Below are 27,780 nucleotides of genomic sequence, written 5' to 3'. Positions count from 1 at the left end.
TTGCATCCTTTTCTGCCTAGAAAGCTCCTTTTTTTCGCTGTTACGCTTGTGTGTGCCCTTGCTGAGTTTCTGCTGAATGCTACTTCTGCAAACCCTTTCAGTTTGCCCCTTTGACTGCAAGAGACTTGACAGGTTTTAACTATAAACATTCAGAGTAAGAACTCCGCCAGTACTGTAAAGCCTCTTCGCGAAATAGCAGCTAAGTGTTCGGTACTGTTCAGCATGTTACAGAAAAGCCGTACAGGAGAAAAGATGGTCATGGGATGCAACAGATCAGAAACAAAGCCTATGACTTTTTTTTTTCTGTAGAGTATTTTTGGATGTGAAGGATGGACTTCTCAGTGATTGCTGTTGGAGATGTACATAATGTGCTTTCAGCTATGCAGAAGAATTTGGAGTGCCCAATATGGTATGCCAGGAGAATTATGTGAACTCTATATTAGTATAGTTAATGAATCTTTTGTTTTTCTCTCTCTCCTTTTCCTTTCTTTTCAAATGCTTTTTCAGTTCTATGGGTTATCAGAAAGCAAAAAGAATTGTATTTTAAGGCTAAGTATATTGATGTTTTGTAAGGCTCAAGTGAGAAAGTGCAAGACAGAACTTGTATTTTGCTCTTATGTTCTAGTAAATTTTGCTTTTCTATTACAACCTAAATATGTCAGTCCTCTATCCAGTTAGGAAAAAAATGTAACTGATTGGATTAGAGTATTGTTTGTAAAGCAGCCTGGATCTTTGTCCTTTGTCTCTAAAAGGTAAGCGAGGTCTGTAGTTCTTTAATGCAAACAAATGTTGAAATAGCATAGATTCTAGTGAAAGTCGAGATACCTAGAATGTCTGATAAGCTTTTGAAAGACTCTTGCTTCTATTGAACCAAACTGCTGAAGTTTATTTTGTCTATGGTGGCAAATGTTTTTGAATCCTTACATTTTAAATCCATTTGGAAAGATTTTACTTTACTGCCATTGGAAAACCAAAATAGTTTCTGTGTTGGTAATAACATCTATTACAAACGCACAGAGCAGAAAGCATGGAATGTCTGTAGTGCTATGCAGAAAAAACTTGCATCCAAGCCTGAAGAGGCAGCATGCTTTTTGCTGAGGTATCGCCATTGGATGGTTGGCTTGGTTAGTCATTGACTTAACAAACAACGTTACAAGAGCTAGAGTAGAAACTATTTCCTACATCTGCTGTTCTTTATTGCATGTGGAATAAATATCTCAGAAAGTGATTTTACACAGTCTGATACTGCTGATTGACGGGAGGAAGCTGACTTCGACATGGACTGGGGATTTTCAATGTCTACTTTTTTTGTATTTGTGCACTAAAGACCATGAAAGTGTGTACTGTTTAGCTTAAATAGCAAGACACGTTGTGAATGGCAGTTCAAAACCAGGATTTTAATGCACCTAGCAGTTTTGTTGGTAATTATTAACTGGGCAGAAGGCTGTGAATATGGCGAGGTTGGGCCTGTCTCACTTTATTTCCATATGTGACATTAAAGCATAAAGGTATAATCTTTCTTTTCTATTATGGCAAATTAAAATATTAAAACATACCAAAATATGAATGAATGAGATTGGGGAATGAGTAATGCATGCAAAAATAATGGTGAGGCTGCTTTTGGCTCTTTGTGTATATTTTGCTATAGGCACAAGTTAGACTGTTCTGCAATAATAGTGTTTTATTTGTTTTGGCTGGTTTTGTCCAAGTTATATTGTTGTGGTGGTTTAATTGGAATCATTAGGTAAACTTTTTCACATACTACTAGGTTGTAGACAGAACACAATCACAGAGAGGCTTCTTATGTACACAGTCTATGAAACTCATGAAACCTTTCTTATGTAACTAGGGTTTGTAACACAGTGTATGTCTAAATTAGAGCAGTATTTTTTAAAATAATTTTTTGTTTGTTTGTTTTTAGTATGTGTTCAAGGTAGATTATATTTTAAGGTGAGTTGAACAAGTGAATTGATTAGAGCTTTTCTGAAAGCCTTAGTATTGAGTTAAATGTTAATTTTCACACTGTGCTAGACAGGAATGGGTTTAGAATAGAAAACTAGGGGAAAAAAAGAGTAACTTAAATATTTATTTGTGTTGACACATCTGTGCATTTGGTTTATACCAAGATAGTAAGAGTCCAGTGCGCTCCTGAACCCAACAGAACTATACTGTCCTTTACTCTTCTCATGGGAGGTCAGTGTTGAAAAAGAAGGCATTAGCGTTCTAATACCAAGTTTCCTGCCCTGCTGAACTGGCATTTCCAGAAAATGCTGTCTTTTTGCCAGAGGCAGACAAAGATTGTGAAGAGCTAGTAGATATGTATATATCACATAATGACAATATTTGTTACTGTACCTGGTTCTCAAATGAAAAATTGTTGAATGTGTCCTACTTCTCTTCCCCACCAAGATTTTTTTTTTTCCAAGTTCAGAAAAGTGACTGTATTTCTGAATCTTATTTTGTTGCTCCTTTTTTATATGTAACTTCTGTGTTGTTGTTTTCCTTCATTTTTCTTTGTGTAGCTTGGATGTGGTAGAAGAGCCAGTTTCAACAAAATGTGATCACATATTCTGCAGGTAGGTTTGAAAACTTGTAATTGCAGTGCTTAGTCAATCTGTTCTTATTCTCCATGTATACTTCTTTTCTTTAGTGCTAATGATGTATACTGTGTTTTGATAACTTAATGTGTAGCTATTTTAGGGGAAAATTCAGTTCTGAATAAGAAATAACTGCAGTTTCACAGATGTGTCAAAGGGGATTGATAATTCATTGTAACACCAGAACAAGAATACAGGCATTCAACTTGATAATGTAGGATTTCTACTTAGTGGTGCATGCCTAGGCTCAGTTTTAAAGAAAATAAAATCTCTTTTGTTACCATCGTGATTATTCTTTTTTCTTAGGTTCTGCATGTTCAAACTCCTCAGGAAAAAGAAAAAAGGTGTGATACAGTGTCCTCTGTGCAAGACTGAAGTTACCAAGAGGTAATGCACCTTTGCAAGTGGGCTTGAGGATGAGAAGTTTGAAGTCTAAGGAAAAGTTAATAATTGTCTTAAAAATGTCTTAGCAGAAGACTGAAATAAACAAGAAAAGGTGGTATTAGGTAAACTGACAGTTTCTAAAGGAGTAACTCTTTAGTGCCTTACCTCAATATAAACTTTTTTCAAGTGACTGCAGATGAAGACACGGTTCTTAGCAAATGTTTGCGCTATCAAGTATGGACTGTATTATTGTTCAATTATTACATCTAGTTTCTCTGTGCTAAAACTACGTGAGGAAAAATACGAAATTTTCACTTTGTGATAGTTTTAATTCCCATAGTAATGCTTGTTTGGGGAAATTGTGGTGTTATTCCTTGGCAACAATTTCTCATTGTGTCATCTTCCACTTTGCAGTTTTATTCCTTTTTTTGTTCAGCCTAAATTCTAGGAGAACTATATTTGTCTTAAAACAACTCCTGTGGTCATGTTATTTCAGAAGTCTGAAAGAAAATTCCAGATTTAAGCAACTAATTGAAGGATTGTTGGAAATTATCCATGCGTTTGAGCTTGACGCTGGAGTAAAGTGTAAGTGATGTGAATGTATACCCCCCACTTTTTTTTTAAATAAGATTTCGACATTTGTAGCATAATTATTTGCAGGGTATCTCATTTACTGTGCAGTACTCAATATGGGAAGAATTATCAAAAGTTTTCTCTTGGATGTAGAAGCATAAGTTCCATTAAGATTCCAAGGTTTTCCTACAGTAACCTCTTGAATAGTCTTAAGGGTTTTTACTGTGCATTTGATGACTCCAACCAATCTTATTTCCAGTTCCTGAAATATGGCTGAATGTGTATAAAATAATCTTTAATTTATAACTGTGTGGCAAAGTCCTGCTCTTGATTATGCCCAACCTGCAGCTTTAACTTCTTAGACAGTCTTAGAGCCTAAATTAGCAAATGCTGTACCAATGTATGTTAATTTGTCTCATTCAGATATATCCTTTTGGAATACAAATTTATCCTTTGTAGTACTCAGTGCCCTGTGAAAGGTATTGGCAAATCAGACACATGCTTGTTTATATTTTGGGAAACAAGATATTGTTGTTGGGCATGGGTGGTGGTTTGCGGGTTTTGGTTTGTTTTTTTTTTTCTTAGTATATTGTGCTGTAAAAACTAGACTTTCTTTTCAAATTCTTTTCAAATTCTTTTCAACTTGTTCAGTCATTCTAAAATCACTAGCATTAGATCCTGTTCTTGCTAGATTATTCATGCAAGCAAAATTGGTTGGGAAAATTAGTTGGCAAGATCAAGATTTTACTTGATACTTGAAAAGTACTCGTAAAGAACAATCAGACTAATAATTCAATTAGATTTCTTTCTTTAATAATTGTATTTTAGCTGCATGTGTGCTAGTTGCATAGGGTCTACGCCAGGCTATTTTATTAATATAGGATACCTGTTGTCATGCTCAGTGTAAGAAAATATTGTTGCTTTTTTTTCCTATTGACATTTTTCAGTTTTAAACAGTCATCACTTTCCTAAAACGTCCACAGAAGCTACTGCTGCTGAGCTCCTGTGTAAAGAAAGTTCTGTCATCCAGAGTAAGGGTTTCAGAAACAGGGAAAAAAGTGCTAAAGAAAATGGACAAGAAAACTGCACCTTGGTATTTTTTTTTTCCTTAATTTATTTTTGTGGATTGTTTGGTGTTTTATTTGGAATGTGTATACATGCATATACATAAATGAATGGAATAGGAGATTTTGGTTTGCTTTCAGATTACTGCTTGACTTGAATATTATTCCAGACAAGGACATATCTAAATATTTTTGTCTTCCTAACTTACTTTAAAAAGTTGTTTGCATAAAATGACCTGAACTTAAAGATAATATTGTCATAATGTATTCTTCTACTTAAACTAGGGTTGAAAGCTTTTTCATACTGCTTGTTTAATGAGGCTGTCTAACTATTGATAGGCTTTTTACTTTTTTAGTGGTAAGACCATGAATATGTCTTAAGACATTACCCAACTTGGGGTGATGGCTGTGTGTATGAGTTTGTTCATGGTATGTTGTTTCTTGTCTCATCTGCTAAATGCTGAATAGAATGTTAAGTAAGATAAAACTGTTAATGATTTGAGCTGTTAAATGCATGATAATTGTTTCTATTAATACATTCCATTTCTGATATCAGTATGATAAATTACACGGATTGGATTTTTGTATAGAGGCTGCCAATTTAAATACTTAGTTCATATGTATCAGCCCCCCTGCTGTAGTTCAAATAATTACTACATATTTTTTGAAAATAGCATACTGTTATAACTATTCCTTTCTATTCTTCTTTCAACAGGAAGCTAATGTGGATGCACAGCTTACAGATACCAGGGTCAAAAGGTGTCCCCTAAGAAACAAAACCCAGAAATGTGAATCTGAAAAAGGGATTTATATAGAGTTTGGTAAGATCTGTTATAGATCCACACTAGTTGAGCTTATGTATAATGCTTGCAAAGTAATGAAAGGTGATGAAGTTCAAAGTCTTTATAAACACTTAATTTCTCTTTAACACCCAAAATGAGAACAAATGGACAAATGATGGACAATTCGAAGTTGGTAAATCAAAGGGTTTTTTACATAATTTATTATATTGTAGGAAATAACGCTGCTGTAGTAAACCTTTAAGGCTCAGTGTACAAGATCCAAACAAGAGAAACAGCTTACAGATGTGAAAAAAGTTATAGTTGTTATAACTAATGATAACTACTGTTTTCTAAAGAATATTAAGCCTTGTCACCAGTGCTTGAGGCTCTAGTTAATAACCAGAGATAAGAATGAAATCTAACTGAGAAAAGAATATTTCATTTCTGTCTATCCTAACTTTTCAGAACTTCCTTTTTATCTGGTGCTGACTGCTGCGAGAAGCAAGATAGATGGTGTGCATAGTTTATTTTCTCCCCGTTGCTTCAAGGAAAGAATTGCTCTTTTTAACAGACAGTGTTCATTGCCTCTTTTTTCCTTATTGCTTTGCCAAGATCAATCAAAGAATCTGAGACAGATACTCGAATATATTGCTTTGACTTCCGTTTCAAAATTCTAAATACTAGCAGCTCTTTCATGTACAAATTTAGAAATGAGAAACTAAGTCTTATCTAATTAACTCTTAGTAGCTCTCTGTTACCAGTCACTGTATTTAAACAGAATTTTATGCTGGAGCCATGTAGATATTAATACATAGAAATCATTATAATTAGGTAAAATACTGCATAATTGAACGTGATTTCATCTGATAAATGTTGAAATCATCTACCTCTAGAAAGAACTAAGCATGCATGCTTCTGTGATAATAAACACTGAATCTGGCAAGTCATCTTTCTCTGTGTCATTTCAACCAGAGTAACAACTGATTTGTTTTTAGGCTCAGATTCATCTGAAGAGCTTTTTAAACAGGCAAGCAATACTGGGTAAGTAAAGGTGATTAAGGAATTCATTTTTCTTAAAGACAGTAGTTCAGTATTCTCATTCCTATGTTTTAATTTCTTAGCATAGGACTGATAGAATTCTTTAAGCTGACAAGTGATTTTCAACTTCGAGACCATCAGGGTAGAATGGGTAGCTGACTCCCATCAGTTTGTCATATAATATTCTTTAAAGCTCTTTTCTAAATGTTTTGTTGCTTACATAGACATTAGATCTTCAAGAGAAAAGCACGTACTATGCTTTAGAAAGTAAATGTTAAATTCAGGAATGTGGGAGGGGATCTTTTAAAGAAATGGCCTGAAACTCTGAAGGGATCCAGTTGTGGTGAGTGCCAGTCATGAAGCCTGACCTCTCCAAACACTATTTCAGAGAGCAAAAAGGGAAAATTAAGTATCATCTTCTATTATGCCTATTGTGGTTTTCTCTGTAATGAAAGTAGATTTCCCTTCCCAACAGGCTAGAAGACAAAGAAGCGCTTCGGATTTCATCTCAAGACAAGCTAGAAGAACTTAAGAGTGTTGAGAAGGAGAATGAATATTCTTGCAATACGCAGCCTGACAAGCTGGGTGCTGAAGAAATAGTTCTACCAAATGTCGTAGGTGTGTTTTTTATTTTGGTGACAAAAATGATGAAGCTTGAAAGAAAGACCACAAGTTAACATTTTGATTTCACATGATTAAATATATATACTTGCAGTTATGTATGTTGTGGTTTTGTTGATGCCTACAGCTAGTGACAGTATAATACAAGACTATACCCATAGACTAGATGCTTAAATTACAGATATTCTGTGCACAGGAACAAAAGGGAAAACAGTAACTTGATAAAAGTGCAAAACTTACTCTACTCTACATAGCCATATTATTCCTATAATACAAGTTGAGAGCACTGTCTGGTAATTCATGTAAGAAGTTGGATGAACATATGTCATATGTAATTTGATCTTTCTCCCTTTCTCTAGAGGGAGATTTGTGCAGTGTAATATTCTGATTTGGGGGGAAATAAGAACAGTTCTTTTAAAACAAAGTAAGCATTAAGCTTGTCATTGTTCTTGTGCATGTAAAATAGGGCTTAATAATTTATAATACCTATAAATCTTCAGGTGAAAGTGATTTCTCGAAGGAAGGCTTGAGCAAGAAAAGCACTCGGAGCATCACTGAATATGCCAAACCTGGCCAAGTGAATGTGACTGAATATCAGAGTTCTCTTTTAAATGTTCTTGCTGTAGACCTATTCTCAGAGCAGTGTGATAGAATAGGTAATGCCAGTCCCTTAAGGAACAGGGTCACATCTTTCTTTAAGAACGCAGAAGAAATGGATGCAGAGCAAACTCAGTGCAATAGTAAAAGCAAAGAGTTTAACTTAAAAGATAGCTCAGAGAACAGTTTGGATAAAAGCAAGGAAATAGATATTGTTGTACAAAGTGTGGAAGCTGTGGAAATGTATGATCCTGAGAATGATTCTTTGCATGAAAAAGAACTTCCTCTGGAGAAACTACTTCAGCCAGAGACACTTCACCATGCTACCCTGAATCAAGTCTCTAGGAAGAGACTGAAGCGAAGCATTCAGAAAGTCAATGAATGGTTTTCAAAAAGCAACGAGATTCTGTCTTCCAATTCTTCCCAGGATGATTCTGCTGGAGCAACTGATGTTTCAGGTGAAGGAGATAGATGTTTATCAGATAAAGATTCCTGTATTTCAGAAAAGACTGACCCTATGGTAGATTCCATGGAAATTGCAGTGGTTAAAGGAAACAAGAGATGGTCAAAACAAACAGCAGATAGCATCAAAGACAAAATATTTGGGAAAACATACAAGAGAGAGAAGAAGTCAAATCCCCCTATTATCTTGAGAGAGATTTTAGCTACTACAAAAAAGGAAGATGTGGTTGCTGATAAGCGCTTGAATAATTCCAGCAAAGACAGACTAAAACGAAAAAGAAAGACTGCCCATGTCCTGCAACCTGAGGATTTCATCAAAAAAAAAGATACAGAAGAAGCAGATGGTTGCCCTCAAAGTGTTAACTGGTGCCTTGGAGATGCTGAAAAGAAAAGATATGATGAAAGTTCTGCTGTTAATGAGAGCCGCCTCTCTGAGAACAGCGAGGATAATACACTAGAAGAACTTGAGGAAGGAGGAGGATCCATATGGAAAAAAGCTATTGAAAAGGTGACTGGCAAGCACTGTGATGGGGAGCTAGAACTGAATAACTGTGATCAGAAAAGCACTAAAAAAAGAAGTTCTGCAGCAAAAAGATGCAGGCGTTCTACTAGAACCATGTGTGCTCTACAGTTAGTAGTGGATAGAAACTCTGTTTCCCCTGATCCAGCTGAGCCACAGATTGATAGCTATCCAAGCAGTGAAGAACCAAGGAGAGTTGATTCTGAGCAAAGACAAGTCAGGCGCAGCAGAAGGCTTCAATTACTTTCTGAAGAAATGACAAAAGAAACGGGAAAAGGAGCAGTAATTAAGGGAGCAAGAAAGTATGACAGTGATCATGAAGGGTCTGTCTTTGGAGACCAAGGGAAGGTGTTAGTTCACACTTCTGAATGCAAAAACCTGTGTGAGCCCCAGGGTATGTTGAGTTATGAGCCACTTACTAATCTGAAGGGTGGTGATCTGGAAGCAAAGGAAATACAGATTAGTCTAAAGAATTTATCTGACACTGCAGAAACTGGAAAAAGTCTTTTCAATCCTACATCTTCATGTCAGCATGCAAATTGTAGTTCCTTTGCACCTGATGCAGGTTCTCAAGAAAGTGAAATACTAGGTAGCCCTTTCCTCCTACAGTCTCCTTCAATGACTGTTGTGCAAATTGCTTCCCACCCGACTGAAGAGAAGACTGAATCATGTACTACTTTTCCCCAGGATAGTGGACATGATACACAAAATGTTCCAGGGGACTTCAGAACTGAGAAGTTTCCAATGGCTAAAAATGTTTCGGAATTGACCAGGAAAGCTGAAGATAGTGAGTTAGACACACAGTATCTGCGAAATCTATTCAGGCATTCAAAACGCCTATCATTTAGCCTTTATCCTACATCCATGAAGGCATGTGCGATAGAAGATGCTGGTTCTGAAACTTTAAAGATATCATGTGCTGATCAGGTAGAAAATAAGCATAGCAAATATTTAAAAACAGAAAACTTGCAAGAAGGGAAAACAACTGCTGAAAGCTTGAGTAAGGTTTGTGAGAAAGAGGAGCTTAAGACCTATAAGTCTGCTTCTGTTAGTCCTGTGACTTGTTTTGTTGGCAGCACTGAATGTATGCACGCAGGGGAACATCAAGAAGATGTTTCACAGGTTGCAAATCAAGGGAATCTGACACCGATGAGAATGGGTACGGCTAGGACTGAAGACAAAAACAGATTGCAAAAAGGAGAGCAGGCAAATGAAATGACAGTGTCAACTGACATAGGGATAGAAAGCGAGTTGAGACAGAATTCAATCAAAAGTAATAGAAGCCAAAGTGATCAGAGTAATACAGAAGAGCACATTTTCAAAAGAACCAATTTAAACACAGTCGATGAAATATGCTTCAGTTCAGAAAGCAATCAAGTAGGAAAGGCCAAAGATGTTAATAGCAAAGGACCAATACTACATTTTCAGTCCAGATCGATGATTTGTCCTGCAACCTGTCAGCAAAGGCCTGCTGAATTCAGCTGTGAAGTCACTGGAAAAAAAAGTAGCAAAAGAGAAAGAAAACAAGTAAAGGGGAATGAAGAACAAGGAACACAAACTGCTAGCACAGGGGTGCCTGAGTGTTTAGTTACAGAGGCTCTAGAAGAACCCCTTAAAGGGAATAGTGATTTTACAGGTTTGTCTGAAACCCCTGATGGCTTACTGTGCTCTGATGATGATATTGAAAGGAACACCAGCTTTTCTGAAACTGCTAGGAAAGAGAGATCTGCTGTGTTTGTAAAAAGAAGTGACAATGCCCTGGTAAAAGAACTATACAATAGAAATGTTAGTTCTAAGCCAAGATCTCAAGGTATTCAAAGGTCTCGAAGAAGAGCACAGAAACTGCAATCTTCAGATGAAGAATCTAACGAGGATGAAGATTTACCATGTTTTCAGACATTAATATCTGGCAAATCAGTAAGCACACCTTTGCAGATCAATAAACAGGTAGAGTCTTCAGTAAGTCCCATCACATCACCGCACAATGGAAGTCATGATGACAATAATATGCAGAAAATGCCTGAAGCTGCCCTAAGTAATGGATGTGTTTCACCAAGCCAGGAGTCAGAATGCTCCGTCAACTTATTTTCTTCCCAGTCCAACATGTCTGAAGAATCAGTTGATGGAGCACAAGAGCTGAAGAAACCTTTAGTACAAGTTCATACATCCCGACAAGTGAGCAATGTGAATGAGAATAAAGAAACTTTTCAAAGTTGTAATGGAGGGCTGAAGAGAAGCAAAACTAACTTCAAAGATGAATGCCAAGAAGACCCAAACATGGGAGCAAACCTAGGTACAAACAAAATTTTTATCTCTGCAGCTGTGTTTGTAATGTCATTGCACCTAGGTTTTTGGTGTTTGCATGGGAACTTTGTTCTGTATTTATGTGGTGCTTGCTCTTTTAAAGGAATGTATCAGTCCTAAACAATCAAACAAAAAACCCCCAGTGGTTTATTTCCTGAAAATTAAGTTCTCCCACTATTCTTTGTTCAGAGCAAAAATGAATAGACAGGGCGCTAGAGGCCGGACTGAGTCTGTCTGATGGGAATTAATTTTTGAGTGAAATGCTAGCTTTCTTACTGCAATGTGATACTTGCATCTGTCAGCAAAATTTCATAAAGCCTACCTAAGCTGTTTCACAGATGAAATATTTGTTGAAACTGGCTGTAGAATTCTGTAGTGCTTATTTTGACCTTTTTATGGCTTTCATAAATATGTAGGACTCTGTCATCACTGTTGAAACACTTTGAGTTCTATTTACTTTGCCGTGTGACACGATATTCTTCAAAATGTTCACTTAAAGTAGATCTGTGCTTCTAACTTAAGTGTTTTCAAAACGTGTCACTTTATCGTTATAGTTAACAGCTGGCTGAAAGGTCTGTGTGGTAAGAGGTCATGGATAATGTTTGATTTGGGTGTTTTTTTTTTCTTTAACTAACTCAGATTTTCTTCCACCTTCCTCAAGGTGAAGCATCTGGATATGACAGTGAAACAAGTAATGTAGAAGATTCATGTGGACTGTTCTCTCAGAGTGAGATCCTTACTACACAGGTAAGTGAGTTTATGCACTGAATTCTAAAAGTAGTTTGCATTCTAGGATTTAAGCAAATCCTGTGAAGTCAGTGTAGTGGGGAAACTGCTTTCATCATAATTCTTTGTGTCACTATGAAGAATTGTAGAACTGCTTCTATGCCATTATTTGCCCAACTTTGCCTTCCATGGTAACATTACATTCTAATGGCCGTACCCTGTTATGTGGTATTGATTACAGTGCTTAGTTGTGGGAGATGCTAGTTAATGAATCTCCACACTTGACCAATGCTGGAAGCCTCAGCTTCCTGTATTTAAAAGCTTCATTGGTAGGAATTTATAATGATTGGTGATAAGGATTGGATTTGCTACATTATGATATTTAGAAGCATGGAGACTTGCCTTCTAAGGGTAAAGATTAAATTATATCATTCCATATTAGAATATTATAGATACAAGACCCAACAGACAGTGTCCAATGAAAGGTGTGTCTAGCACAGTATGTTTTCTCTACTACTAATTTCCTGATTACTGCTTAATGGCCTGACTTAATGTATTGGGTGATTGGTTTTTCAGTTGGGGTTTTTTTGTTGTGTGTTTTCATTTTTGGGTGTTGTTTTGGTTTTGTTGTTTTTTTTTTTGTCCTCTGTAACTTCAAGGTAGGTCTTACGCCAAATCTTTCTCATTAATGCTGTTAATGGCCCTACGGGTTTTAATGTATGTCAAAGAAGATTGAATTTCATTTTGTGCTTTATGGGTGGTTCTTCTGTTTACTGCATCAGTGTAAAATGTGGTCAGCTGGCAGGACATTGCTCCCTGATGTAGCTTCATTGATAGAGATTCTAGGATATGCCTGGGTTGACTGGAATAGTGGCAGTATGAATTGCTGGGGACTTTCTTGGTTTGTTGTGTGGTGGGGGTTTTCTGTTTGGTTGGGGGTTTTTTTATTGATTCAGTAACAAGGAAGTTCCACATGGTGCCAGTGCTAGAGCTACAAATGCAGTATTCAGTGCTGTGAAAACTGCTTTATCCTGTATGGTGAAGGTTTTAGGATCCTTTGAAGCCCTGAACTCTTCTTATGAGGAGGTGTACATGGCATGTTTTTAATAGAGGGTATTGTAATTTTTGAGAGAGAAAGTAAGGAAGAGTAGGATGAAATATTTTATTCCTTTTAAACAGTCTTCGGGGCTTTCAGTAATGGTGGAAAGTGAAGAGGCTCAATACTTGATGTTCATGATTAAATTTTAAATTAAGTGGCTAATGCAAACTAATGCAGTTGGGGCAAAATTAGTTTTAAAGAAATCTGTGCAGATGTTCTTTTTTTTCCTGACTGATTAAACTCTGGTGAGCCATCTAAACCGAAATAATTTGAACAGCAAAATGACTGTGCAGTTGGTTTGGTTGGGTTTTTTTTGCTTTTGATATAGCATGTGTGCATTATTTGTTACAGCAAAAGCACCACAGTCACCTTTTGAACACAGGGTAAAAACGAATTCAAAATAATTTTGCTGTTTCTAATTTTCAAGCGTTAAAAAATTAATCTTACTGTTTAAAACTGAGTTTGCTAATGTTGGCACAATTGTGTATCTTTTGCAGCAGAAGAATGCTATGCAAAATAATCTAAAAAAACTTCAGCAAGAAATGGCTGTACTTGAAGCAGTGTTAAAGCAGCATGGAAGTCAGGACTGTGAATTTATACCTATCCATAGGGAACAGCCACATTCCAGTAGTGAAGGAACACTTGGAACGGAACCAATGAGACAAGAAAGAGGTAAATAGCAATGAAAACCTTTCCCAGGTTTCTTACAAACAGTTGTGTGACTATTACTAATTCTTTTTTCCCTCTAACACAAATGTGTTAATTTAAAATTGATGCGTTAGCAGAATTTTACCTAAATTCAGCTGTTCAGTGAGACATACATGTTTTATTTATAACTCAGGTACTACACTTAGTCTAAAAAAAACTCCTGTTACAGATCTGTGTGAGATTACATGGTGTAATTGTATAAATGGTGTGAGTAGGCCTTGTGGCTTGGCAGTACTAATCCGTGTTACTGTTCTGTCAGTTCTAGTTGTACTCTTGTTTTCTCTCACTGGAATGGGTTAGGGACTGGGAGAGTGGCTGAACACCTAGAAGGATTTGGCCTCTATTACTGTGGTAGAAATTGTCCTTTAGCATATCAAGGAACAAGACAGAAATTAGATTAGGTATGTATTGGTTGCCAAAAGTAATACAGTACAGGTCAGGCTGCTGATGGGCAAAGAGGAGGAGAATACCTTATAGTGGTGTGTAAATCCCCTGAACAGGACATGAACAGAGTTCCTAGCTGGAAAGTGCACAAGGCAGTAAATAAATGGTGAAGAATACTTTAGTAATCGCCAAAGGCTTATTGTATATTGAGGATAAAGTGAGTTGCTGCCAGCTATGTAAGTAATAATGAGAGGGCTTTATTTAAGGTTTTTCTTTGTTAAGGCAAGACAGATACTGAGATTACTATCAGAGCATAGAGCATTCTTTGAACAAAACCTACAGTAAGTCCAGATGTTCATTGTTGAACTTCTCAGTGTTCTAGAAAGGCACTCAATGCTGATTTCAAGATTTCCAAAGATGTAATGCTTATTGAACTCTTAGATAACTTGCACCAGTGTTTTATTATCCTACTTGCTGCTAAAAATTTATTTCTAATTCTGTGATCTTACTTCAGTCAGTTACCTCTGTTTTCTGAGGGCAGCTAGAATAACTTAATGTCCTGGAATTCAAAGTTATTTAGTGTCTTATCATGCCTTTACTGTGTATGGTTTTCACTGTGGAGTCTTTTCTATCTAAATTCAAAGGCTTTCATCACTGCTGTGGGTGCTAGTCAAATATCACAAAACAATCTGTAGATTTCTTTTGATCTTCTGAATGATGGTGTCGTACAGTGTGAGGTATGAGACCTGTAGATTAACCTCTATCTTAAAAAAAATACGAAAAATGTGGAATTGTCAGCCAATATGGTGCAGCTATACCAATGGTCTTCTGCTTGTGTGTTAGTAAGTTAGTTCTTGTTGTCAGTGTAGTCTGCATTAAGAAGCTCCTTCATGGAGAAGAGGGAGCTAAGACAGAAGAAGCAAAGAGGCTGAGCCTTTGCAAGGTACACAGTGGTTTGCTCAATTCATTAAAAAATCTGAGGTAACAGCATCCTTCCTACTGTGGCTGCTGCTTTGATACTTGGATTCCTGACAGAAAAGTAGGGCCATTTATTGTGGAAGAAATTTGCTGTAATCCTCTTATGATTTTGCGTTACTGATTTAATAGCTGCACTGTGTTTTCAGCCTTCTCTCTCATCTTCTGGGCGTCTTGAGCTGTTAAAACATTAACAGTATATTTAACACTAAGAGACTGGTTACAATCCATGCTCAGTTAACAAAGCTCATTGAATTGTATGGCATTCAACCTTACTACAGTTTGAGAATATTATTTCATAGAGAAGACTTTTGAAATGTGTCATTTCTAAGCCCAGTAGGCCAAATTCGTAAGATAACTATAAATAGTCTGCTTGAAGATTAAGTCAGCAAATCAATGGTTAGTTTCCTTCAGATGGGAAAACTACTTAAAATAGTTTCATTAATACAATGCATGTTTACATTGTTATGCTAGAATATGGATTTCTGAGTTGTAAAAACTTAAACTAGATTAGTTATTGATAGTTTGATAAAAATTACAGGCATCTTTAGCTATCGAATAAATGTCTCTCTACTGCTTGTGAACAGAGATATGGTAATGTGTTAAAGGGATTCATAAACAAACTGTGCTAAATAGTGTAAATTTGCCTTCGGCCTATTTCATGTTTTACTTTTTCCACCTAATACATAGCTGATATCTTAGTTTTGTAGATGATTTAATATGTGAAATAAAATGTAGTTGTTAGCCGTGCTTCAAATGGCTTAGTATTTTGTGCAAATTTCTGTTTTGGGACACTTGCCTCTCTAAAGTGTATCTGGATTGAGATTTTAGAGAATGCTTGACTTCTTACCTGAAGAAACAATTATGAACAGTTGCTTTTATTTTGCTTTTTTATGAATTATTTTTCTTTTTTAAAGGGGTAGGGTCAACCTCAGAAGGAAATTTTGAAAATCATAAATGCAGCAGTTCAAAGGGATTTTCAGCCAATGATTTCCATGTTATGCCAAGTGATTCTCTCAACAGTAAAATCAAAGAGTTAGAAAAAGAAAGGTAAATGTTTTTGTTTTGTTCTGGTTTTTTTTTTATTTTTATTTCTAATCTTGTATTAAAAAAAAGAAAGAAAAAAATCTTGAAATAAATACCTCTCAGCTTTTGAGCAATTACAATAGCTTAGCTGTTGCTACATGGTTCTGATACTTAGAAGAGTAAAAAAGGTATTAAAACCAATTTCCCTGTCTCAAGGTCTCCAGAATTGTTGCTTCCATCTTCTAAATCCTGTTTGTTGAAGAGAACAGATTTGGAGAAAGGCCTTCAGTGTGACAGTGTTCTGAAGAACAAAGCTCCATCTGAAAAGATAAAACCTGTGCAGGAAGCAGTGCAACAATATAGTCAGTGTCAGCTTGAAGCAGGTAACATTTAAGAGGGATCCAACACATTTTGATTTCTGCTTTTTTCCTACTTGTCCTGGTTTCGGCTGGGATAGAGTTAATTTTCTTCCTAGTAGGTGGTATAGTACTGTGTTTCGGATTTCAGCTCAGAATAATGTTGATAACACATTGATGTTTTAGTTGTTGCTGAGCGGTGCTTATACTACGTCAAGGACTTTTCAGCTTCCTATGCTGCCCTGCCAGCGAGGAGGCTGGAGGTGCACCAGAAGCTGGGAGGGGACACAGCCAGGACAGCTCACCCAAACTGGCCAAAGGGATATTCCATACCATATGATGTCATGCTGAACAAAAAACTGTGGGGAGTTGGCCGGGGAGGAGGCGGGGTGCGGCCACTGCTCAGGAACTGGCTGGGCATCGGTCAGCGGGTGGTGAGCAATTGCAGTGTGCATCACATATATTCTTTTATCATTATTATTATTTTCCCTTCCTTTTCTGTCCTATTAAATTGTCTTTATCTCAATCCATGAGTTTTACATTTTTTCCAATTCTCTCCTCCATCCCACAGAGGGGGGAGTGAGTGAACAGCTGTGTGGTGTTTAGCTGCCTGCCGGGTTAAAACACAACACTGCTCTTTTTCATGTTTTTACGTATCAGCAAGATACAACTTTTTCTTGTAAATCAAAGATTTTAATTTATATATTCCTGGTATTTAAAAAGATGTTTCTTCGTGTTTGGTTGGTTTTGTTTAGTAGCCCAGCTGTATAGCTGCCCATCAGGATGGGGTTGGACAACATTTTGACAGTAATGGGAGTTATTATCTGTCTCACATGTAAATTGGTACTTTTGATAGATATGCTACTAAAAGTTTCACAGGTATTCTAGTGTCTCAGCTATATAGATCAGAAAAAAGTAATGATAGAGGCAAAGGTGAAGTAATAAACAAATAAGGAGAGGAAATGACTGCAGCATTTAAACTTAAAAGGTAGAGCAACAGCTTTCCACCATGACTGCAATAAGGATGAAATTGTTTCAAGGAGTAACTTCTCTTTTCCTTCAGAAAATGCAGATGAGCAGAAATCTGGGCCCAGGCTAAACAGTGCATCTGTCTTATCAAATCTCCCTGGAAAAGTGATCAGGAGTCCAAATAGCTCTTCCTCCTCTGTAAGGCGTCGTAACCCTCAAGCTGCAGAAGCAACAAATAGTTCTGTTGTAGCTCAGGATGCTAATAAAAGCTGCGCTCAAGAATGTAAATCGAAGAGAAGCATGTGTTTTCCTATATCTGTTCTGCACAATGCAGCTGGGAAAGAAAATGCTACAAGTCCACTTGTGACTAACAGGAAAGAAATGTCAATTGTGGCATCAGGTCTGAATCAAAGTGAACATGTAAGTATATTTCGGAAGTTTTAGAGATCACTTGTTAATCGTTCCTGATTACTACTATAGCTCTCAACATAGAGGGATCTAAGTATAATGGAAACTAATCTTACAGGAATTGCAGATCAGTAATACAGCAACTCAAGTCAAACTTTTTCACTCCTAAAAATATGAAGAATGCTACCTGTAAACAGTACTATTAAGCTTAGTGAAGTTTGAACTTTTTTAATGACTGCCTACTGTCTAGGGGAAAAACACATTATTCCAAAGCAAGAGGACTTTATTTCTAGAAAGTCTTGGTGGGGAGGGGGCTGTTTGGTTGGTTGGTTCCCTTAATGTTCTCAGGTACTGCTTCTTTACCCAAATTCTGATCCGTAGTGAGGATTTCTGTAATTAATCAATTCTGAATTGCTAATAAACCTGTTTCTACAATCCATTTCCAGGAGGATATGGCTTTTGGTTCATAAACTACTGACTGAGAGCTCTTCTTTACTTTAGCCTGTTGAATGGTGCCAAAATTATTGACTTTTAAGGAAATGTACATTCTGTGTGCCAACACAAATAAACCCATTACTTTAAAGTAAATATCTTATAGGTTATACTCCTGTAAACTGGAGTTGTTGTGTTTTTTTAATCTGTTTTGCTAGCTATTAACTTTCTTAACTACTTTTCAGTTGGTGGTCCAGAAGTTTGCAAGAAAAACTCGGAGCACTTTATCTAATCACATTACTGAAGGAACAACCCATGTCATAATGAAAACAGGTTTGTTGGGAGCTATGTGAACAAATCCTATATTTACACACCATATAGAATTTTAACTCTAGGCTAACCAACAAGCAGGCAGTTCAGCAATAAATTTGAGTAAGTTTGAGGAGGTGGTGTTAATTGTTTTCTTCTCTATCATAATTTTTTCCTTTAAACTTGGGAATCTTTCTTATTCTATTTCACAGAATCAGAGTCAGGGTACGTTTTGTTTCCTTGCATGGTTTGAAGTTAATGTTACTTAATTTTTTTTTTTCTCCAGGTGTCTGGTCACAATTTTCAGATGTTTACAGCATGTTAAAATGAGGTAGTTCAGAAGCAACCAAAAAGAAAGCAAGATAGTTCCTAAAGAAATGAGATACAAACATTCTGGAAATAAGATGCTATTTTGGTTTCCTAATTCCTTGCAGGGATTATAAATGCTGCTTCATTCTAAATTTTGGAAAGAAATTTAACTTTAATAGAAGACTGGAAGTGGGACTTAACAGTATGCATAACTGATGGTAGTTGATAGTGAAGGCATGCTTCCATAGGAACAAAGCAGCACTACCATTTCATCGTAACTATTATTTGCGTGCTGAATTAAGGTATTTAAATTAGTTTTTAGTTTTTGCTCTTTGGTAGAGCTCAAGAATCCCATTATTAAAAGCTTGAAGGAACGTCATAGAAACTTCAGTACAATACTACAGTTTCAATTTGACAAATGTATTGTATTCTGATTAGATTGACTTCAGGAAAGCATAACGTTCCTCAGTAACATTGTTACTATACTGCTGTGTCTAGGCATAGCTCTCTACTGAACCTACCACTAGCTTTCAACCAACATTTTCTTAAAAAGCAAAATTTTTTGAGCCAAATCTGGGTGTTGGTATGCTATATACTGTGCTTGCATTTTGCTTCATAGAAGCACTTCTAGCTGGCTCATATTTAGATACAATCTATCACATCAGCCTTTCTTGCTTTTGAAAACCATCATAGAAAAGGAGCCAGAAAGTCCTGTTACTCCAAATCTATGGACTCAATTTTTGCCTTTTTCTTCATGAAGTGTATCATAGACACCATGACCATATGTTTTTGAAGAGGTAGATTGTTCTGCCTTCATACAAATACAGATAGGATAAACTGCCTTCTGAAGTTGGGGCTGTTCTGGTAGAGTAGAAGATGATCTTAAATGGCTAGTCATCTGAAAGTTTATGCCAGCATTAGGCACTGAATCCTACTGTTAGTATCCTCTGTCTTGACTAGTATTCATGCTTTTTCTTGCCTCTTATCTTTACTGAATAACTAAAAAAGGGTCCAGTTGTACATATGATTAGTTTCTGCTCATTTCCTTCAGTTTAGTAGAATCAGGACACTAGAATTTTGGAACCTTTCTATAGACGCTCTTGATATTTTGCCGCTGCACTTAGCAAAAAAAAAAACAACTTTTGCTTTCAGGTACAAATAACCTGAGCTGTTTGGTTTTTTCCCCTAATGGCAAAACTAAAGAGATCTTATTCTTGTTTTCTCTGCAGATAAAGAGCTGGTGTGTGAACGAACACTGAAGTACTTTCTGGGTATTGCAGGAAAAAAATGGGTAGTTAGTTATCAGTGTAAGTACAACTTGTTTTGGAGCTAAATGGTCTCTGCCCTTTCAGCACAAATGTATTCTTCACTTGTTCCAGTAAAAAAAAAAAGAAAAAAGAAAAAAAAGGGATCTCTTCATGTCTTGGCATCTGATGTTTTGCAGAGTTTCTTCTAAATACTTTAAAATAAATTTAAAAAAAAAAACACAACAAACCCAAACAAACAGCAACATCAAGCTGCTTTATTTTCTGAATACTTTTCCTGCTTTCAGATAACCACATTGGATTGCTCCCTACCCTGATAAAAGCCTTTCCTCCCTCTTAATTTAAATCTTTGAGATGCATGGCATCAGTTCGTGTGAAATTAGTATTCTTTATAAAAGGTAAAAAAATTCTTTAAGTTCTTTCAGGCATCGTAGAGTATTCAGATTCCCTTAGTACAAATACCTTCAAGTTAATATAGCAATGAAGTCAGACTATTGGCAGTGGAAGAACAATTTTGCTGGATAAAATGACTTGTCCTGTTCTGATCTTTTTATTTAGGGGTAATTCAGTCTTTTAAAGAAGGAAGGATACTGGATGAGGTAGGTCTTTTATCTTAAGAGTGAAATGTCAAATGTGCAAGCAATGCTGTTACATTGATAGACCTATTAGTAGCCTCAGATATTGTCTAAACATTTAATATATGGAAATTTGGCTCTGAAAACTGGGATTCTAATTTCAGCATATGCTAGAACCAAAAGCCACACTTCGGCTATATGTATTCATTGCTATTGAAGACATAATGGGTCCCTATTATTTTTTGGAACAGGTTGTAGGCATATTTTTTTATAAGTGTTCCTACTGATATTGATGGATTACAGCATTGAGGAAAAGATCTGCTTAAGGAAATAATGTTGGAACATAGTTATATACAATTTTGTTTTGTTTTTAAACTTTAGAATAACCAACTACTGAAAACTCGTTCCAGCATTTACTATCTTTCGTAGCAGAAATGGCTTATTTGATACGATCCTGATTTAGGTGGATTTTTGTATTCCTGGATAGTATTTGGATTTTCATTCTCTAGTACAGATTTTTAGAGAATGTCATATTAGTGACACAATATGGATTTCATATATCTAATGAACAGAATTGCCCACTTTCTGGTATGAAATCCCTATGCCCTTCTGTCAAGCCAAGGGTGAAGAAGAAAAATCTTAGTCCCAAAAAGGCCCTAGGAAGGGTTATTAAAGGCCCTCATGTGCTTGGGGTGAAAGGGGGAAGTTGCTACAGAATTGACTGGGAATGCTAGAATATGGGACAGCTGTTAACATTGTCATACACTCTCACATTGCTTTAAGCAAGGAGAATAGCTTCCAATTATAATGAAAATCAAAATTTCTTTTCAAGTAAACTGAAAATATGCAGCTGCTCGTCATACTCTTGTAGCAGGTTAGACTACATGGAAGTTTTGGAGAACTTTCAAGAAAATATTGGAGAAATGGGAGTTTGATTCAAATGTAGGCCTGAAATTATCAAATGCAGCACTGTATTTGTTATTAATCCTTATACTAAGTGAATGCCTTGAAATAAAATAGATGTTGAAGATCTAGAGGTAATGTACTAACTAATTTCTATCAAATGAGACTTTACTGATAAGTTAATTACAGTCTTGGAGTGTGCCCCTTCTTTTACACAATTTGCTGGACTACTATACAGTTTGACTATAATTTGTTTCTTTAAAAATTGTCTGATGCTGCAGGGGTTTCATTCCTACTCTCCATCATTTTTCTTGAAAAGCCTTTTAATTCATTTTCTGCACACACTTAATTGTAAGGTCTCCAGTTCTGAAATCTGACAACTTCTTCCTGTTCTGATCCAGAACTCTGACCAGGAAAGTGTTCTCAGTCTAATTTCTGATTGCTTGTTTATGTTATGTTCCAGGAGAACTTTGAAGTTAGAGGAGATGTAATCAATGGCAGAAACCACCAAGGTCCTAAGAGGGCTAGACAGTCTCTGACTGAAAAGGTATGAGCACATCAGGGAGGAAAATCCTGTCCTGCTGTGACTGTTTCAGATATGTGGCTGTGCTAGCTGAGTATCTAGAACTCTTCCAATTCCTCTGCTGTTCTGTATATGCAGAGCTGTACAAATTAAGCATTTTTATACACGAAAGGTGAGCCCTGTCAGCAGCAGTGCAGATGTGCTCAAGTGACTCACTATGCTTAGAGTGAATGCTGTCTTTTTATAAGGATAGAATAGCACAGGGTTGGGGGTTTTTGATTATATTCTTTTGTTTTGTAGGTTACAAAGAGCTTCAGATATACTTGGGAAACAGCAATAGCTTGATAACCAGTCCTAGAAGTGCAGTGAAACCAGCATATTAAGTATTGTCCTTTAAAGATACCGTATGTACTCTGTTAACATGTTCCTTGTTTTTCAGATCTTTAAAGACTTTGAGATCTGTTGCTATGGACCTTTCACTGATATGACTACAGGTGTGTCATTTTAGTGGAATTAAATGAACTCTTAGCATAAAAAATATTTGGAGGGGGATTGTGTGCATTCACCAGAGTTTTACATTTGACCTCCTCTTGGATACTTTTGTACCTCTTTTACTCTGAAACTTTCAAAATACCTGCATGAGGTATAGTGTAGGTAAAAAACTTTATCCAGTTCTATCTCCAGACAGAATGGAAACGGTGTTCTCTTCTGTTTGGATGTCCTCAGAGGACTGCTCTGGCAATTTTGCTGTACTTCAAAACAGGACTTTTATCTAGTTTATCTCTGTTTCTCTAGCAAGGAAGGAAAAGCATTAATATCATGCTGCCTGGTGATTGTTTTAGATGCTATTGAACACTTGTATTTGAGCATTTTTTCTTCTGTCTTAGTAAACAGTTCCTAAGTATTGTTTTTCTAGTGTAATCTCTCTCTAGCAGCAGATGTTAAAAGTGAAACACACAACAAAGCCAAGATTCTGTATACAAAGAAAAAGCTGGGCAAGATAGCTTCTTTTTGTTAGTTTAAAATGGAATAAAGTATTGTAGCTGTTTTGAAAATTTAAGCTAGAATTTTTCTACTTAAAATATTTGTACCTCTCTTCCCATTTCTGTGGCTTATTCAGCAGATACTTTCTGATTTGTCCAATATAATTTTATTTTTGGCTGGGTGAAATATCCTCACATCTCTTGACATTTACAATAATTACTACAGAGGATGCAGTGCTTTCACCTGCTGCAGTGATCGTCAATTACGGTTCTTATACTTGAGAGACTTATTTATTATCTTCTTCACTATCAATTCAACAAATTGGTGGAAATTAAATACTTTGGTTACTTTTGTTAATGAGAGATGATCACAGTTCTAACTTCTGATTTTTAATTTTAATTTCATGTCTTATATTCTTATGATAAGAGGAAATAACTTGTTAGGGACTTTAAGTTTTGGGCATGTGGTGTTTTGCTTTTTCAGGGGTTTGTTTTGTTTTGTTTAGTCCTGACTAGAGGGTGATGTTGATGTTCCTCAGCAGGCTAGAAGGTGAAAGGACTTATTCTCTACTAAGGCTTACATTTCATTCAAATGATGATAGTTTCTATCTTGGAACAAACACATGAGGGCTTAGGGAATAGTATCAGTTTCAACGTGATATAAAACATTGAAGTAATAGACTTTATCTGATTTCTTCAGAACATCTAGAATGGATGGTGGAGCTTTGTGGTGCCTCTGTAGTGAAGCAACTTCATCTGTTCACATACAAAACAGTAAGTGTTAATGAATGTTACACTTAACATAGTGAATGGTCTATAGTTACATAATACACAACATGTTGAAAGATCACGCGGCCTTCATGGGCTTGTCAAAGACTGATGCATACAGGTATGTTAGAGCTGTCTGCACAGTAATGATGCCAAACTGCATGGCAGCAGTTCTTGTGTTCTAGGCTCTGGCCACCCTGTATTAGAAGACAGGCTAACCTGTAGCGGAAAACTGATCAGAGTACTCTGTGCAGGCCAGATAGCTAATTTCTTTTGAAATCAGCACTGAGCCTCACTTCCCAGCGCAAAAAGCCTTTAGTGCCTTAACTTAGTCACAGCATTCCTGGACAGAAATCACAGAAAAATCTTAGGAAGTAATGTCTTTCTCTCTCTATTACCAATTCTTAAATTCCTCTCTGAAGCGATGCACTGAAGCAGAGTTAGCCCAGTTATTGCTCTCTGCAGATAGGTGTGAGAGTGATTTCATGACAGACAGATAACAGTAGCATTTTTATTTTCTTATCTTGAAATCCTAGAATTCTACTGCTGTTGTGGTTGTGCAGCCAGATGCGTGGATGGAAAACACAGATTATAGAGGTAAAACAACACACTGTCATGGACTGTTTCATGGTACACATTGAATGTCTTTATCACCTCAGTCCTTTTAATAGTTAAATATCAGAGGAATCAAAGTAAAATCCTACTGCATCTGCAGATGGAGGTATGTCTTGGAAGAAAAATCTGAAAGGACGAGGTATATTATCTCAAGAATCAGCAATAGAGTCTTAAAAGGTAGTCTGGCAGGCAAATCCTATTCTTGGCTCAGTTGTCCTGAATATTGTCAGTTTTACGGAAACTTTTCTGATTGGAGCTAGTTTCTGAAAGGTGGGGAAGCATGCCCTTGGAGGACTAGTAAGATCTAGGAGAAACCTCAGATGAGACAAGATTCTCTTGGTCTGGAAAGAATATCTAGCCTACAAAGTGTGAGCTGATATAGCTTCGCTGTTCTTTTTTTTCCCCTTCTTTTTTCCCCTTCTTTTTTCCCCTTCTTTTTTCCCCTTCTTTTTTCCCCTTCTTTTTTCCCCTTCTTTTTTCCCCTTCTTTTTTCCCCTTCTTTTTTCCCCTTCTTTTTTCCCCTTCTTTTTTCCCCTTCTTTTTTCCCCTTCTTTTTTCCCCTTCTTTTTTCCCCTTCTTTTTTCCCCTTCTTTTTTCCCCTTCTTTTTTCCCCTTCTTTTTTCCCCTTCTTTTTTCCCCTTCTTTTTTCCCCTTCTTTTTTCCCCTTCTTTTTTCCCCTTCTTTTTTCCCCTTCTTTTTTCCCCTTCTTTTTTCCCCTTCTTTTTTCCCCTTCTTTTTTCCCCTTCTTTTTTCCCCTTCTTTTTTCCCCTTCTTTTTTCCCCTTCTTTTTTCCCCTTCTTTTTTCCCCTTCTTTTTTCCCCTTCTTTTTTCCCCTTCTTTTTTCCCCTTCTTTTTTCCCCTTCTTTTTTCCCCTTCTTTTTTCCCCTTCTTTTTTCCCCTTCTTTTTTCCCCTTCTTTTTTCCCCTTCTTTTTTCCCCTTCTTTTTTCCCCTTCTTTTTTCCCCTTCTTTTTTCCCCTTCTTTTTTCCCCTTCTTTTTTCCCCTTCTTTTTTCCCCTTCTTTTTTCCCCTTCTTTTTTCCCCTTCTTTTTTCCCCTTCTTTTTTCCCCTTCTTTTTTCCCCTTCTTTTTTCCCCTTCTTTTTTCCCCTTCTTTTTTCCCCTTCTTTTTTCCCCTTCTTTTTTCCCCTTCTTTTTTCCCCTTCTTTTTTCCCCTTCTTTTTTCCCCTTCTTTTTTCCCCTTCTTTTTTCCCCTTCTTTTTTCCCCTTCTTTTTTCCCCTTCTTTTTTCCCCTTCTTTTTTCCCCTTCTTTTTTCCCCTTCTTTTTTCCCCTTCTTTTTTCCCCTTCTTTTTTCCCCTTCTTTTTTCCCCTTCTTTTTTCCCCTTCTTTTTTCCCCTTCTTTTTTCCCCTTCTTTTTTCCCCTTCTTTTTTCCCCTTCTTTTTTCCCCTTCTTTTTTCCCCTTCTTTTTTCCCCTTCTTTTTTCCCCTTCTTTTTTCCCCTTCTTTTTTCCCCTTCTTTTTTCCCCTTCTTTTTTCCCCTTCTTTTTTCCCCTTCTTTTTTCCCCTTCTTTTTTCCCCTTCTTTTTTCCCCTTCTTTTTTCCCCTTCTTTTTTCCCCTTCTTTTTTCCCCTTCTTTTTTCCCCTTCTTTTTTCCCCTTCTTTTTTCCCCTTCTTTTTTCCCCAAAATGCTCCAGAGAAACCATGAGACTTTGAAAGTGCAAGTGTTCCAGACTAACTTACTTTTAAATGAGATAGTGGGAGTTATGGGATGAATGGGAGCTAGTTAGGCTACAGTGGAGTTCAACAAAAAAATGGAGCAGGAGGATGATGTAAAAACAACAGCTGTTTCCATGGCACTGAGAAAATGAGAAAATAAAGAAAAAGATCCTGAAACAGTGAAGAACTGTCTAGGAGCACTTCAGTAATTTTCTGTTGCTTCTCTCTTAGTGAGACTCATTGCTTGTCACATACTCAGTATGCCTGACCAGACAGGAACGGGTCTGTCACAGAGGTCCTAAATTAAAAGGTGTCAAGGACTGCACTCTTTGCTTTTTAGCGTTTATTCTGTGGTGTTCAAAACTTCCTGCCTGACCATTTGCCAAACAGCTATTCTTTTTGGAGCAGCAATATTACCTGCATTGTTAAAAGGAGTAGTAGTGCCGCATCACTGTTTTTAGACTCTTGTTTTTTATCAAGGCCTTTAAAATGTCGAAGATAAAGCAAATAGCTTAATCTGAAAGACATCAGTAAGCTCACCTTAAGCTTGCTTTGACTCATTGATAATAGTTTTATCGTTTGTGTCTTTGTCTTACAGCAACCCAGCAAAAGAACAATGTTGCCATGGTGACTCGGGAGTGGGTATTGGACAGTGTTGCTTGCTATGAGTGCCAGGAGTTCGATGCTTACCTTGTGTCCTAAGGGTGATCTGCAGTTCTTTTTCCATTGCTCAGAAATTCTCATCAGTGCTGATACTTTGGTAACTATTTTAAGGACTGAGAATTTCGAAGTCACTTATGCAGAGATTATGTGCATGTAGTGTTCTTGTTCAGAGTAAAATGACTACATTTTTATTAACAATAAAGTTATTTAAACAACATTGCCATAAAAAGATGGAATTACCCACTGTTCTTTAAAGATTAACATTTCTAATTCCAAAGTAGTCCTTTAAAATTAATGTAAAACGAATTTTGAAAGTTAGAAAACTTAGAATACGGCCTCCTCAGAGAAGTGGTAATGTGTTATTTACCATTGCAGCCAGTTCCTGTTTATATACTTGAAGACATTTTGGAGACAGTCATTTACAAGAGTAATATGGGGCTCAAGGCTTGAATTAAAACGTACTGGCACTCCCAAGTAACCTCCATATTTTCATTTTGCATAAATACATACCCTAAATAGGGGTGTATACCAATACAATGGAATATTATTCTGTGATTACTAACGCATCAGCCTGGTTAATCTTAGGCCATGGATTACAGTTGTGTTGAAAACTATACAAACAGCCCTCCTGTTGTATATAAAAGTACTAACTTGTCCTAACCAGGAAAATCATCTACAAGTACAGGCCCTGAAAAGCCAACACTTGATTCTCAATGTAAACCAATCCTTAAAACCACAAGCCTATACCAGTGTTATGTCAGTCTTATTTGTGAGAAGTTTATGTGGCACCTATGAAGAGATAACAGATGCACTTTAGTATCCCAGTGACCTAAAATAAGCCCTATAAGAATCTGCTTCTAATAGTCCCTGCCTGCAAAATGAGACTGCAAAGAAAATAAGTTGCTTTTTATGGAAGAAAATACGTTGCTTCTTTCTGTTGCCGAGCAATTCAACTTAATGAATAATTTTTTACTTTCAGAGCAGAAGGAGAACCTGTTTTCATAAAGTTGTTGTTTAAAAAAAAAAAAAAATTTGCAGCTAAGTTCAGAGAATTGCTTCGTGCTGCTAGGTTGTCTTGGAAAGTTATAGAAAGTATGTTTATAAATATTGGAAATAAAATTATTTTGGCAAGTATTTTACTTAATTGTTTAGCTCTTCTTATGTGAAT

General features: G+C 36.5%; 1 protein-coding gene across 1 annotated transcript; it reads left to right on the top strand.

The window, feature by feature from the left end:
• Positions 1-320: 320 nt before the first annotated feature.
• Positions 321-26,827, top strand: BRCA1 (BRCA1 DNA repair associated). The gene is made up of 22 exons (XM_075171767.1): positions 321-409; positions 2,523-2,576; positions 2,904-2,984; positions 3,478-3,566; positions 4,502-4,647; positions 5,334-5,439; positions 6,396-6,441; positions 6,914-7,056; positions 7,560-10,931; positions 11,604-11,689; positions 13,265-13,439; positions 15,752-15,884; positions 16,077-16,243; positions 17,280-17,605; positions 18,271-18,358; positions 19,873-19,950; positions 20,467-20,507; positions 21,850-21,933; positions 22,349-22,403; positions 23,593-23,666; positions 24,197-24,257; positions 26,548-26,827. The coding sequence occupies exons 1-22, from the start codon at positions 330-332 to the stop codon at positions 26,649-26,651; spliced, it is 5,589 nt and encodes a 1,862-aa protein (XP_075027868.1). The 5' UTR covers positions 321-329; the 3' UTR covers positions 26,652-26,827.
• The last annotated feature ends 953 nt before the right edge of the window (positions 26,828-27,780 follow it).

Source organism: Calonectris borealis, chromosome 22, assembly GCF_964195595.1.
Source record: "Calonectris borealis chromosome 22, bCalBor7.hap1.2, whole genome shotgun sequence".
NCBI classification, from domain to species: domain Eukaryota; kingdom Metazoa; phylum Chordata; class Aves; order Procellariiformes; family Procellariidae; genus Calonectris; species Calonectris borealis.
Note: the sequence above shows the minus strand (reverse complement) of the source record. Positions and strands in the feature narration are given on the sequence as shown.

Coding starts and splice junctions, on each gene's coding strand:
- BRCA1 (XM_075171767.1), top strand. CDS start 330: ATGGACTTCTCAGTGATTGCTGTTGGAGATGTACATAATGTGCTTTCA. Junction 10,932..11,603: donor AAACATGGGAGCAAACCTAG/GTACAAACAAAA, acceptor ACCTTCCTCAAG/GTGAAGCATCTGGATATGAC. Junction 18,359..19,872: donor CCATGTCATAATGAAAACAG/GTTTGTTGGGAG, acceptor TTTTCTCTGCAG/ATAAAGAGCTGGTGTGTGAA.